Source organism: Felis catus, chromosome A2 (genome assembly GCF_018350175.1).
Source record: "Felis catus isolate Fca126 chromosome A2, F.catus_Fca126_mat1.0, whole genome shotgun sequence".
In the NCBI taxonomy this organism is placed as follows: Eukaryota; Metazoa; Chordata; class Mammalia; order Carnivora; family Felidae; genus Felis; species Felis catus.
In genome coordinates, this window is record NC_058369.1 from 8,150,774 (window position 1) to 8,163,901 (window position 13,128).

At 59.7% G+C, this 13,128-nt stretch overlaps 2 protein-coding genes and 1 long non-coding RNA gene across 11 annotated transcripts in view; 1 reads left to right on the plus strand and 2 right to left on the minus strand.

Annotated features, from left to right (window-relative positions):
- The window catches only part of DNM2 (dynamin 2), a 90,134-nt gene extending 79,884 nt beyond the window's left edge, over positions 1 to 10,250 (plus strand). For 5 of the 8 annotated variants that reach the window (XM_023245403.2, XM_023245404.2, XM_023245382.2 and 2 more), the window contains 6 exons: positions 594 to 703; positions 3,401 to 3,512; positions 4,007 to 4,171; positions 6,384 to 6,616; positions 7,622 to 7,864; positions 8,507 to 9,393. In XM_023245403.2, the coding sequence (XP_023101171.1) occupies positions 594 to 703; positions 3,401 to 3,512; positions 4,007 to 4,171; positions 6,384 to 6,616; positions 7,622 to 7,864; positions 8,507 to 8,576 (933 nt within the window). In that variant the 3' untranslated portion in view covers positions 8,577 to 9,393. Of the gene's footprint in view, positions 1 to 593; positions 704 to 3,400; positions 3,513 to 4,006; positions 4,172 to 6,383; positions 6,617 to 7,621; positions 7,865 to 8,506; positions 9,394 to 9,861 lie in introns of those variants that run through there. The other 3 variants (XM_023245392.2, XM_023245398.2, XM_023245405.2) reach the window with 2 other exon arrangements.
- Positions 2,226 to 3,405, minus strand: LOC109494320. Its single transcript, XR_002149086.3, has 2 exons — positions 2,903 to 3,405; positions 2,226 to 2,562 (listed from the first exon to the last, which is right to left on the minus strand). It is a non-coding gene; the product is annotated as an uncharacterized LOC109494320 (long non-coding RNA).
- On the minus strand, positions 9,996 to 13,029 carry TMED1 (transmembrane p24 trafficking protein 1). 2 transcript variants are annotated; one of them, XM_003981876.5, is made up of 4 exons: positions 12,735 to 13,029; positions 11,963 to 12,060; positions 11,637 to 11,820; positions 9,996 to 11,045 (listed from the first exon to the last, which is right to left on the minus strand). In XM_003981876.5, exons 1-4 carry the CDS (start codon positions 12,915 to 12,917, stop codon positions 10,827 to 10,829), a joined length of 684 nt encoding a protein of 227 aa, XP_003981925.1. In that variant the 5' UTR covers positions 12,918 to 13,029; the 3' UTR covers positions 9,996 to 10,826. The 2 variants fall into 2 exon arrangements, with proteins under 2 accessions (XP_003981925.1, XP_023101190.1); XM_023245422.2 differs by lacking the exon at positions 12,735 to 13,029 and adding an exon at positions 12,175 to 12,381.
- Between the last annotated feature and the right edge of the window lie 99 nt (positions 13,030 to 13,128).

Here is a 13,128-nt window from a genome sequence, read left to right on the forward strand (position 1 = left end):
TACCCCTGAATCGTTGCCTGCCCCCTCTTTGTCTCAGTCTGCCTCTCTGTAAGATGGGATCATAGCAGTAATTCAGTTACAGGCTCATTGTGAAGATAGAGTGGTCGTAGGTGTGGTAGTGAACCAGACAGGAGTCCCTGCCCTTGAGGAACTGACGAATGAGGTGGGTGACAGAGAATAGCCTAGGTCAGTGAGCAGGATAAGGTGTTGTGTTACGCGAGAGGAAGTACCAAGGGGAGAAGGAGGACGGAGAAGGCAAGGGAGACAGTGCCTGCGAACGTGTGGGGTGGGGTCGGGGCAGGCCTCTCCGAGAGGGTCCCCTCCGCACAAAAACCTGAAGGAGGCAAGGAGGGAGCCACGCGGGCATTGGGAGGAGGAACATTCCAGCAAAGGCCCTGGGGTGACACGAGCCCACCTGGCACCTTGAGGGAGCGTCGAGGGGGCCAGCATGGCTGGGGCAAAGTGGACAAGGGAGAGGCGGGGGCCGAGGCAGGTGAGTTAATCCGAATAAAGCCACCAGCATGAGAGGCTGTGGCAGGTGGCCCTCGAGGTGGGGTCCAGTCCGGGGTGACCCCTCCCCTTTCCACCCTCAGGAGAAGGAGAAGAAGTACATGCTGCCTCTGGACAACCTGAAAATCCGCGACGTGGAGAAAGGCTTCATGTCCAACAAGCACGTCTTCGCCATCTTCAACACGGAGCAGAGGTGAGGGCCCACTGGGCGAGGGTGGCCGTCCCCATCCAGTCAGCAGTACCCACTGAGCGTCTTCTGTGTAAAGTCCCTGCCCTGGGGTCTCATGTTCCAGAAAGGGAATCGAGTGAGGGGCGCCTGGGGGGCTCAGTCGGTTAAGCGGCCGACTTCGGCTCAGGTCATGATCTCACGGTTCGTGGGTTCAAGCCCCGCGTCGGGCTCTGTGCTGACAGCTCGGAGCCTGGAGCCTCTTTCGGATTCTGTGTTCCCTCCCCCCCCCCCACCCTGCTCCTCCCCCCCACTAGCACTCTGTCTCTCTCTGTCTCAAAATTAAACATTAAAAAAAAAATTAGAAAGGGAATCAAGTGAGAAACAGAAAACCGCCGTGGGTGCTTCCAGTGTGTGGTCAGGAAAGTCCTATCTGGGCAGAGACCTGATGAAGTGATGGCCGAGGTTCTGAGCGGAGGAGGGACTGGCCCCTGCTCAGGTGCTCACAGGCGCCCCCTGGTGGCTGTGGCGGGGTAGGGCAGGAGTGGGGAAACTAGGATGGGTTGCATAGCACTGGTCCAGGTGGGAGGCTGTGGGGGCTGGGCTGGGGTGGGGCTGAGGACGTGAGGGGGAGGCAGCCGATGCTGATGCTGAGAGTCAGAGCTCACCAAAGCCCTGGTGGATGTGGGTGCAAGAGAGGAAGGCATTTTCTGGTGACCCTGAACTCACGGAGGGACCGAGCTGCCATCAGCTGGGGAAGGCAGAGTCAGGGTAGACTTGGGGACCATCAGGGGCTGGGTTGGGGCCATGCTGAGGGAGAGAGGCCTCTGAGACACCACGTGGGGAATCAGGGAGGCAGCCGTGCACATCCAAGAGTCTGGTGTTGGGGAATGAGCTCCAGGCGGGGTGTGAATTGGGGAGTTGTTAATGCATGGCCACGTTCAAAGTCATAGATGGGCGTGAGACCCTCAGGTGCGTGTAGATAGAAGAGAAAGGCCGAGGAGGTCCTCGGAAAACCCACCCCGCCGGGCACTGGGGGGAGACTTCAGCAAAAATAAAGATGTTTTTCTCAGCTTGGGAAGAGGTCCAGCTGGCAGGGGATCCGAGAGCAGGGGGAAGGGCAGAGTGTGGACGCGGGACTCTGGTGCGTCCTCATCCAGGAGCCAGGGAGCACCTAAGTCGCAGTGGCTTTCAGCCAAGGCCTGGAGGTTCTTCACAATGGACCAACAGACATCGACATCCTCCCCGCTGCCCCGGAACCACCTCCCTCACTGCCCATCGCTCCCATGGGTTGGAGCCAGCGTCACGTTCTGTGTAGGAGTAGCTCTACCTGCTTTGTCACAGAATGGCCTGAAGCTCTGGGACCCGCTTTGGCGTGGCTGAACCTGGGCTTTGTTGTGGGGCAGGCCTGCCAGGAAGCGCTTCCTTGCTGCACAGTGGGCAGCTGGCCCGCCTCCCTGGGCCCGTGATCCCCTGTGAAGATGGTACCTAATGTATCACTTACGAGTGAGCTCAGGAACCCCAGAATAATAGTCACGGAAACAAGATAGAAGTTGCTATTGTTTCTTATGACGTTCCCATCTGGGGCAGGTGGGGCAGCTCCAAAGGCATCCAGGTCCATCCTTATTCCTGAGCCTTCCTCCTCCTCTTCCAAGATGGCTGCCCGAGGTCCAGCCACCATGATATTCCAGGCAGTGCAACAGAAGAGGAAGAGCCTTCCCAACGAAGGCCCGCCTCCCACTCTCTGAGACTCCTTCCAGAAGTCTCAGGGCAGCCACGCACTGACTGCTAGTTGGCCGTAGCTCCGTCACGGGCCATGAGTAACCTCAGACTCGGATCTCACGCCGAAGCGGTGGGCCAGCTTGGCCGTCTCGGCCACCGCTGCCCTGTGGGACAGGAGAGCACGTGTGTGGCTCAGATCCCAGCCTGCAGAACACTGTCCATCCGTCTCTCCTCCAGCCTTGTGGCTCTTGCCGCCTCTGCTCACATACCCACAGTTGTCCTGCTTTGCACATGCTCAGCTGGGAGCCCCAACCCTCCACATCCCTCCCCCCACCAGCCCAGCCCCCCCAGGAATCGGGGCACATTCTAGACCTTCAGTATCCAGTGCAGTAGCCACTGGCCCAAATTTAGCTATTTAAATGTTAACTGACTGAAATAAAATGAAGTTGAAATTCACTTCCTTAGTCACCCTGGCCCCGTTCCCGGTGCTCACAAAGAACCCACCTACGGCTCCTTGCTACCGCACCTGACGACACAGGTTCTGCCGTCGCGGAATGTTCTTTTGAACAACTTTGCTGTAGCCTCCCTGAGAAACCTTGATGGGAGCTTCCCCAGGCAGGGGTGTTAGGGGACACCTGCCCACTTCTGAGAGTGTCTTGGGCAGCCTTTGGCCCCCACAGGAGGGCATGGAAGAGGGGAGAGGAGAGGAGTCACCCGAACCCACAAAAACAAAACCCCACGGATGCCACTAGATGCAGACATCACCGAGCATGTGCGCTGCACTTGGCAGGGTTTTAGATGCTGTAGGCACTAACTGGGGGCTTCTCTCAGCCCGACCGGCTGCAGGTGCCACTGCCATCCCGGGGCTCCAGTTGTGAGTGCCCGGGTCAAGTGTGAATCCCCGTCATTCGGACCCCAGAGCCCACGCTACAGCTCCCTGCACCTGTTAGCCCCACGGGCAGGGTCGAACCACATGCCTCCTCTTCCTCCCTCTTGCTGCAGGAACGTCTACAAGGACCTGCGGCAGATCGAGCTGGCCTGTGACTCCCAGGAGGACGTGGACAGCTGGAAGGCCTCGTTCCTCCGAGCTGGGGTCTACCCCGAGAAGGACCAGGTAAGGAACCGCCCTGCCCGGCCGGCACACGTCGGGCTGTGCTGACCCTGGATGGGTCATTTCTAGGATCATAGCCCATACTGTCGTGAGCAAACAAAGGAGAAAAGGGGAGAGGGTTTTGTGGTCAGGGTCCAGAAGGCTCTCCAAGTAAAGACAAGGACAGGGATATACGTGGCCTGGGACCCCATCTGTTTTGTTCCCTCTCCTCCTCCTGTCCTTGAGGAAGAGTGAACGTGGCTGCCCTCGGCCCCCAAATTAACATGTTCCAGTCCCCACGTGAGGGGTCCCACCACCTTGGGGCATGGTCACCCCAGGTCCAGGCAGCTCAGGCCAGGGGCGGGCAGGGCCACTTGAAGCCAACACGGCCATCAGGGGACATCCCCAGAAAGCCGGTTTTGGGCAGGACAAGGCAAGCCATTCACAGAGAAGGGGGGCTCCCCACGCTCGCCTCAGGCCACAGTCCCCCCCTCACCGCCTGCCCTCTCCCCGCACAGGCAGAGAATGAGGACGGGGTCCAGGAGAACACCTTCTCCATGGACCCGCAGCTGGAGCGCCAGGTGGAGACCATTCGCAACCTGGTGGACTCCTATGTGGCCATCATCAACAAGTCCATCCGTGACCTCATGCCAAAGACCATCATGCACCTCATGATCAACAACGTGAGTGCCCGGCCCCGCCAGGGCCCGCCCACCACCGGGGAGGAGGCCAGGGCAGCCACGGCCGGATTGGGCCCGGACGCCCTTTGTATGACATTTAACATTAGAGTGAGTCACGACCTTCTAAACGTCAGAATCAGGGTTCCCAGCCTCTCTCGGGAGATTAGAAGGTACAAGCCACGTGGAGCTCACTCCCTTTTCCTTGGGTAATTGAAACAAATGCCACACGTATATACTTTCTCTGAAGTGTTTCAATCTTGTACGAACCCTAGGAGAAGAACTGTGATCATCTCCCATTTTCTAGACAGGAAAAGGAGGCCCCAGCAAGGTCAAGGAAGCTGCCCTGAGTCACTCAGAAGAGTGGGAGGTGGGATTAAAGCCCAGACTGAGTCTGTCCCCAGCTGTGGCCTCCTGATGGCCTGTGGCCCAGCCCACCTTCACTGGAGGGCACTGCCTACCCCCGGGCTCCCGAGACTCACGGGGCTCTGGGCCTCTCTCTGGTGAAATGCACTTGTACTAATGTCTCCCGCTCTCGGTTGCTGGGAGGGTGCAGGGGGTTCATATATCAGGCCTCCCGCTCAGCTGGGCACCCAAGAAGCTCCGTAGGCCAGCTTTGGGTTTATGTTGTGCCTGTGAAAGCTCGAAATGTAACAGGGTCTAAAGCAAAAATAAAGAGAGAAGAGGATGTCCAGTTGATAATAACTCATTTGTAATGTAGAAAAAGAACTGTGGAGCGTAACAGAATATACAGGAAGGCTCCATGTGTATAAAAGGGGAGCAGAAATAAACTGTCAAGCCTGGTCATTTTTGGAGATGCTGAAAGTCCGTTTGGGAAAATTCAACATCCATTCTGAAAAAGACAACTGTAGGAGTCTTCTGTTAGGAATCTGTGTTTCAGTCTCAAAGTCACTTTTTTTTTTTTTTAATTTTTTTTTTTTTTAATGTTTATTTTTGAGAGGGGGAGGGACAGAGAGAGGGAGGCACAGAATCCAAAGCAGGCTCCAGGCTCTGAGCTGTCAGCACAGAGCCCGACGCGGGGCTCAAAGTCACGAATTGTGGGATCACGACCTGAGCTGAAGTCAGACACTCAACCCACTGGCCACTCAGGCGCCCCAAAGCCACTCTTGACCTTAATGGGGGGGCTCAGGAGGCATTCCCTCGAAAGTCAAGAACAAGTTGGCTATTTCCACTTGTGTTTAAAACTTTTTTGTAGCGTCATTAACCAGTGTAGTCAGATTAGAAAAATTGCGTAGAGGTGTGAACACTGAAAAGGAAGAGGGAAACCTGTCCCTATTTGTAGAAGCTCATGTACACGTGAACACACGTACCTAGAAATGCAGTAAAAGTAACTGAGAAACTCCTGTATCCTGTAGCAGGTTTTGGAAGGAACAAAGTATACAATGAACAGAAACTAGTACTGCTGTTGTTTATTTATTTTTTTTATTAAAAAAAATTTTTTTTTAACGTTTATTTATTTTTGAGACAGAGAGAGACAGAGCATGAACGGGGGAGGGTCAGAGAGAGAGGGAGACACAGAATCTGAAACATGCTCCAGGTTCTGAGCCATCAGCCCAGAGCCCGACGCGGGGCTCAAACTCATGGACCGCGAGATCGTGACCTGGCTGAAGTCGGACGCTTAACCGACTGAGCCACCCAGGCGCCCCTATTTTTTTTTATTTTAGAGCCAGCGTGTGCTAGTGGGGGAGGGGCAGAGGCAGCCGGGGAGGGGGGTGGGGTGGGGGAGGGAGCAACTCTTAAGCAGCCTGCACGCTCAGCAAGACAAGCCTGACTCGGGGACCCTGGCCTCATGACCGGGGCCGAAATCAAGAGTCGGACACTCAACCAACTGAGCCACCCAGATGCCCCTTTTAAACATTTCTTTTTTTAAGAGAGGGAGCTAGCAGTTTTTTAACAGACGCCAGTTTGCAGATAACGGATGGGAGGAGAGATGGCGATGCGAGAGGCAGGGTCCTCGGGGTAGGTTTAATCATCAGCGTCTGGTGAGATGGGCCGGAAGAATACTGGAAGGTGGCCCCGAGAGACACGGCAGACACTTGGGTAGACCCCCCCTGCACCACCCCAGGTTGTAAACCTCTGGCTCGTCCCGCAGTAAAGTTAAAGACAGGAAAGCCTGCGGGGTGTGGCGGCCGCCCTCCCAGCCAGCGGCACAGGCGGGCGTGGTGGAAGCCCTGACCTCTCCACCCCTTGTCCCCAGACGAAGGCCTTCATCCACCACGAGCTGCTGGCCTACCTGTACTCCTCGGCGGACCAGAGCAGCCTCATGGAGGAGTCGGCCGACCAGGCCCAGAGGCGGGACGACATGCTGCGCATGTACCATGCGCTCAAGGAGGCCCTCAACATCATCGGGGACATCAGCACCAGCACCGTGTCCACGCCCGTGCCCCCGCCCGTCGATGACACCTGGATCCAGAGCTCCAGCAGCCACAGGTCCGTAAGGCCCGGTCACCCGCAGTCGGCGGAGGATGCTGCCTGCAGGCTCCCAGTTCCTCCCGTGTGTCCCATCGGGGCATAGCCCACGGGGTGGGCAGGGTGGAGGGGCCCCCAGGGCTGGCCACGGTGGGAGCGGCTACCCTGCGTGGGCCTGAAGCGACGAAGAGAAGGGTTGGGTTAAAGGCCCACGTGTCTCCTGGTGCTTCCCACGTGGTGAGCCCAAGTGGAAGCCAGAGAGGGCAAGAGGCCCGGGCCGTGGTGGCCACGGGGCCATCCTCCTGGAGCACAGACGAGAGTGGCGGGTTGGGGACGGTCTGCGGGAGCCGCTGGGAACCTTAGCTGGCACGTCCCCTTCCCCCTCAGCCGCCCCAGAGCTGTTGGATGGAGATGAGACCCTGGCATGGGCAATGCAGACCATCAGACAGGGATACCTGACCGGTGACGGGGGCAGGTGGCAGGAGGAGAGGGTCACTCAGGGAAATCTAGAAGGTGCCAGCCCTACTGAGACTTCAGGGAGCCATGGGTTACTTAGGGAGAGGGCACCCAACCTGGGGAACGGGGCAGCCTGTGGGGCGCCCAGGGCAGGGGCCTGTAGGCCCTGCAGCCTCTGGAGGCATTTGGACTTGCAGTCAGGGCTGGGCTCTGGAGGGATCTGTGGCTAAGGAGGGTGGATTGGAGGAGGTGAAGCAGGCGGGAGGCCCGAGCAGGGCCGGTGGGGGGCAGAGGGCCGTAGGAGTGAGGTCAGAGGGAAGCGGGAGGCCCTGGCGGCTGAGGAGGGGTGCAGGTGGGCCCTGGCTCAAGTTTTCGGTGGGGGCACAGCCATTGCCAAGCAGGTGGTGGCGGATGGATGGAGGGAACAGGTCCTCGCCCCCCTGCATGTCCCTGGGCGGGAGCTGGTGCCTGCCTGTGCCACTCCCTCCCCCTCAGCCCTCTACAGCCACACTGGCCAGGCTGGCGCGCCCCACCCCCACCCCCAGCTCACACCCTCTCCTTTCTCCACAGCCCCACTCCACAGCGCCGACCCATATCCAGCGTGCATCCCCCAGGCCGGCCCCCGGCAGTGAGAGGCCCGACCCCGGGCCCCCCCCTGATTCCCATGCCGGCAGCCTCCTTTGCCGCACCCCCCATCCCGTCCAGGCCTGGACCCCAGAGCGTGTTTGCCAACAATGACCCCTTCTCGGCCCCGCCTCAGATCCCGTCTAGGCCGGCTCGGATTCCACCCGGCATCCCCCCTGGAGTGCCCAGGTAAGGCTGGACCCCCCTCACTGCCTGCCACTAGAGCCCCCGGCCTGTACCCTGGGGCCTCTCCTGGAATCTGACACCCTGCCCTAAGCTCTCCCCGCGCCCTGTGGGGAATGGAGTCATCATCCCCATTTGGCTGGTGTGAAAACTAAGGCCCAGAGAGACCAAGTCACTTTCCCCAAAGTCACTGAGTGGTGGTGGAGAGTCAAGGTGACTCCAGAGCTCCCAGGCCTGTCCCCTGCCTGAGCAGGTGGCCCGCGACGCAGGATGGGACTCCTCACGCGGGGCCCCTTCTCCTGGTTTTGACCATTTTCTTACTTGAGGACATGCGCTGTGAGCCGTTTCACACCTCTGCCCTGCCTCTCCCCGCCTTGCAGGCCAGGCTCTGTCCTCACTTCTCCCATGAAGAACGGGGGGTTGGGGGGGGGGCGGGAGGTGCCAGGTCGGGGGGACTCACACAGTCACACTGCCAGCTCCTCCCTGGCTCTCTAGATCCTTGAGAGCATCCGGCATTGGGCAGCGCCATGGGGGGGGGGGGATGTGGCGGGGGGGGGGGGGGGGGCGGGCTCCTCTCCCTCATCCTACTTATGGCCTCACTGCCATCTCCCCCCTCCCCCTCCCCGTCTGTCTTTATTCTCTTTGCAGCAGAAGACCCCCTGCTGCGCCCAGCCGGCCCACCATTATCCGCCCAGCCGAGCCATCCCTGCTCGACTAGGCTGCGGCTGCAGGGGGGGCGTGTTCTCAGGGGGTCCTCGCACACCCGCGGTGCAGGAGCTTCGGTCTGGGCCCCTCCGCTGCCCCTGGCCCCGTCGTCCGCGTGCCAGGACCAGGCTCCCTGCGGGCAGCCCCTGACTCTTCCCTAACCTTGGCCCCCATCCCCGTCTGCTGCACACAGCACTGACCGAAGGGGCCCTGGAGCCCCCGGGCAGGGAGGGGGGGAGCCGGGGTGGTGCACTTTGGGGGATGGAGCCTCGGGGTAGCAGAGGAGGGAACGCACTCTGGGCGCCATCTCGAATGAGGACTCGGGCCAGGGTGAGGGACTGGCCCAGGGCTTCTCTGGCCAGGAAAGGCTGAGAATAGAGGCACCCAGAGTGCCTGGATCCCCCAGGCCTTCCTGGGGCCCAAGGAGCATCTCCGCTTCTCAGCAGCGGGAGCTCCCGGCAGCAAGCCAGGCCCAGCAGGCCCAGCAGGCCCAGCGCTGCCCGCCCTGCCTGAGTTGTAAATATTCCTTCCTCGGCCTCGGCTGCCGGAGGTGCCTTTGCCAGGTCCGGAAGCCTCAGCCCTGCCGGCCTCACTCTCTCCTCCCTGGGTCCCCCCCCTCCCCCAGGTCTCCGGGGTGGCTTGGGCTCAGGGCTGAGTGAGTGGGGAGGCTTTGAGGGGCTCCTGGCCCCTACCCAGGCCTCCCCCACGGGGTGGGCCCCAGGTGGCCCATCACTGAGCAGACCTCGCTCGCTCCTCGCTCGGTTTGACCACTGTAAGTGCCTGCACTCTGTATCCTATTAATAAACTAAAATAAAGGGAAGAAGCTTCTAGTGGCTGCTGTGTGGGCCTTTTGTGTTGTCAGGCTGAGGATGTGGACTTGCTCACCATCCCCCCCCTCCCCAGCAGGCCTCCCTCCCACCCCCGGCTCTCACACCTCCCTCACGGGGCTCTGCTCTTGGCGAGAGGGTTCACTTCTTCCAGAGACAACCATGCTCTCAAGGGAAGATCCTTTCTTTCCTTAACACCTCAGGAGTGGGGGCAGGTGTTCCCCGCTCCCCTTCCACACATACTAACACGGGCCTGGCTGCGGCCCCTAACGCACTGGTGTGGAGACCCGGATGCAGGCCTAGGGTGGGCATCAGAATCACTAAGGGGAGAGAGGATTCCACCCCAAACCGCAGTGGTCAGGACCCCTCCCCACTGCTGTAGTCCTAAGGACTCCCCCTCAGGTCCCAGGCCTCCTGGCCCAGCCCCGGTCACAGTTAAACTTTGCTTTCTGATTTTTCTCTTGTGCCCAGGCGACCACCTCCATTGGCTCCCGCCCGACCTTTCTTCTGAACTTCGTGGGAGACCCCTCCCGCCTGTCTGGTTTGCCCCCTTGGGGCCAGGTCTGTCCCGGCTGGTGTCCCTGAGCCCCAATCACCAGGCTCTGTGATTTTCTGACCATAATTTATTGACTTCAGTGCCCAGGCCAGACCACCCTTTGTTCCGTGAGGCTCCTGTGCAAGGTTTGGCTGGGCCACCCCTCAGCTCTGCCCAGGGCCCCCCCAGAGAGAGGAGCAGGGGCGGGTGGTCTTGCAGTCTCCACTCCTCGAGTTCTGTTACCAGACCTCACAGTGAGCCTCCCCCCTGCACTGGGCTGAGGGGCTGGGCTCCTTCTCTCAATAAAGTGACTGTCCTGGCAAGAGCACTGTTGTCTCCTTCCCAGCCCCTGGTGTCAGCGAGTCGCCCCCAGCCCGGAGCCACCCCCAGCAGCAGCAGGAACAGGCCTCTGGTGGGGTGACGGGGAGACCAAAGAAGGCACGGGGCCCCACAAACAGCAAGCCCCCTCCCACCACAACCTGGTTCAGAAGGCCAGTAGGGAAGGGAAGGGAGAGTTTGCTTCCCGGGCCCCATCCCACACCTAGTGCCAGTGCAGTGCTGGAAGACTCAGGCTAAGGCACACACATTTACAGCAGGGGATGCGGAGACGAGCCACAATACCCAAGGGTTGCATTCAAATGCTGCGGTGCCCCCGTCCGTGCACCCTTTCCAGGAGAGCAGGTACAGCCACTGAGCTGCCCCTCCCGGAGGGCCCAGGTCCGTCAGCCAAGCCAACAAGTGTTTCTTGCCTGGCCCCTCCAAGGGAGAGGACACTTGAGGGCCACACCTCCGGCCCTGACTGTATAGCCTCCCCTCCCGAAGGAAACTCAGTTGGGGAAGGGACCCCCACGTCTCACACACGTGTACCCTGCTGCCCTTTTCCCCGTTCTTCCTTCCGGGGCTACGTAGGCACAGGGCGCTTGTCCTGGAACAAGCGCTTGAGCGTGCAGACCTGTAGCACGGCCACCAGCAGCAGCACGGCCACGTTCACAGCAGACCAGAAGTTGACCCGCTCCAGGTTGCCTTCCTGCAGGTTGCGGTCACGTGCCTCAAAGGCCCGCAGTAGCGTCAGCATCTGGATGCTACGCTCCAACCGGGTCTTCATGGTCTCGATGGATTCCTGTGGGGCAGAGAGAGGGACAGGGTCAGGCCTCCGCCTCTCAGGGAGCAGAGACCAATAAAACCAGGGGGAATGGGGTGAGCTAAGATCACAGACTCTGTGGCCAGGCTGCTGGGAGTCTTAAATCTGCTCTCTGTACCGAGTGGCTATGTGACCTTGAGCAAGCTAATTGACCTCTCTGGGCCTCTGTTCCCTCCGAATTGCTGTGAGAGTTACATGCCTAAATAAGTGTAAATTAATGTACTTAGTAGTAGTCAACAGCACAGTTGCTAAAGCCAGACTGCCCGGGGTTCAAATCCTCGCTTTGCCAGTTGCTAGCTGCGTGGCTTTAGCCATCCTGTGCCTCAGTTAGAATGGGGCATTGAGAACACACTACCTACTTCATGCGGAGATTTCATGAGATATTTAAGCCCTCCTACACCTAGAAATGTATTATTTTAACTGTGAGCTGCTATTAACATAATTAAGGTGGGGGCACCAGGGAGGCTGGGTCAGGAGAATGCGGACCCCAGCCTCTGTGGAAGAACGGGAGCGCGGCTGCCCAAAAGCCGGAAATGTGGGATGAGTGGCCCCAGTTCAGTCTGAGCGCACCTTGATGTCTCCCATCTTGACATCCAGCATCTCCTCGGGCTCCACGGCCTCTGCCCAGCCTTCAACCTCCTCGTCGTCCTGCAGGCTGTCAAAAATGAGTTCAAAGAACACCAGCTTCTCTGAGATTGTGCTGAAGGAGTTGTCAAAGCACAGCTTGTAGTCCCCGGCCTCCGTGGGCTCCACTCTGGAAGAAAGACACACAGATACACGTGACCCTGAGTGGCCCACCAGCTGGACCTTGAGAGGCAGGGAAGGTGGTAACCTGAGGCCACTGGGGAGGGGCAGGGCTGAAACCGAACCCTGGCAGACAGTGGGACTGAACTCACGTGTGCACCCCATCTGCCTTGCGGGACTCGCTGACCAGCAGCACGCCCTGAGGGCTCTCCAGCGTGAAATCCACGTCCAGTCCAGCACCTCCGATCACCTGGGAGGGCAGGTAAGAGAGGGTGGAGGGCTAGGGGTAGGCCAAGAGCAGCTGCCAGGGAAAGCCAGACCCATACAGATCACCAGAAGGCTACCTAAGCCCTGACATCTACACCTGCGACCTGGTGCTGCCCGACCTGTCCCAGGTAGACCTTCGCCTTGGCTCTGTCTTCATTGTTATGACCGCTTTGGGTTTGGCTCTTTCATCTGGTCACGCCCGCGTCGTAAATCCTTCATCGACGTTTACCTGGCCACACACCAAATGAGGGGACAGGGCCCAGCTTTCCTTAACCCAACCCCTGAGAAATCCTCTTGCTGACCACGCCCTTTCTTGTGGCGCGTCTTGGTCACACCCACCGACTCCGGCCGTCGCGCAACTCTTGGCCACGCCCACTCGGGAGGTTCCCGCCCCGTGAAAGGCTCCCCGTTACAACCTATGGCCCCGCCCCTTCTGGGTGTCTCACTCTAGCCCCGCCTCCTGCCATTATTCCCACCCCCTCCGCTCTACACGCCGTCTCCACCAGCTCCGGCTCGCGCTCCCTAGTTCCGCCCCCGCGCTCTTACGCACGGGCTCCTCCCCCTTCCCTCTAATGCATGCCTCGCTTCAGCTGCCTGGCCACGCCCCCTCACCCAGGCTCCGCTTGTTTGCTGGCTCCCCAACCTGGGACCCTCTACCTGGTACTCGGTCTCGAGGCTTGCGTTGGCAGGCGCTGACTGGTAGAAACACTGTTTCCTCCCCGCAGGCAGCAGGAACGTGAACTCGCCGTCCTGGATCGGCGGTGGCCCTGCCCCTCCCACCCCCACCGGCGGCAGTAGTAGCCACAGTGCCAAGGCTAGGGCCGCTCCGGCCGCCATCATCCGGGTCACCCTCCGGTCTGCTAAGAGGTCGTGGTTCCTTTAAGGGCTAGCCCTGCCCCTTCTGCTACTCGGCGGAGCTCATTGGCAGCCGCTCCGTGAAACCAGCAAAGAGAAAAATGAAGGGCCCCTTGAGCGCTTAGCTGCCCGAATGAGTGCCCGATGTGCCTAACAACGCTCGATCATCTGGAGGTTTTTTTTTTTCTCCTGAGTG

Bases quoted from the DNA above. Each gene is read 5' to 3' on its own strand.
- TMED1 (XM_003981876.5), bottom strand. From the start codon at position 12,917: ATGATGGCGGCCGGAGCGGCCCTAGCCTTGGCACTGTGGCTACTACTG. The intron at 12,061-12,734 runs GTAGAGGGTCCC...CTGCCCTCCCAG, and splicing joins GCCTCGAGACCGAGTACCAG to GTGATCGGAGGTGCTGGACT. The intron at 11,821-11,962 runs GTGAGTTCAGTC...TCTTTCTTCCAG, and splicing joins AAGGCAGATGGGGTGCACAC to AGTGGAGCCCACGGAGGCCG.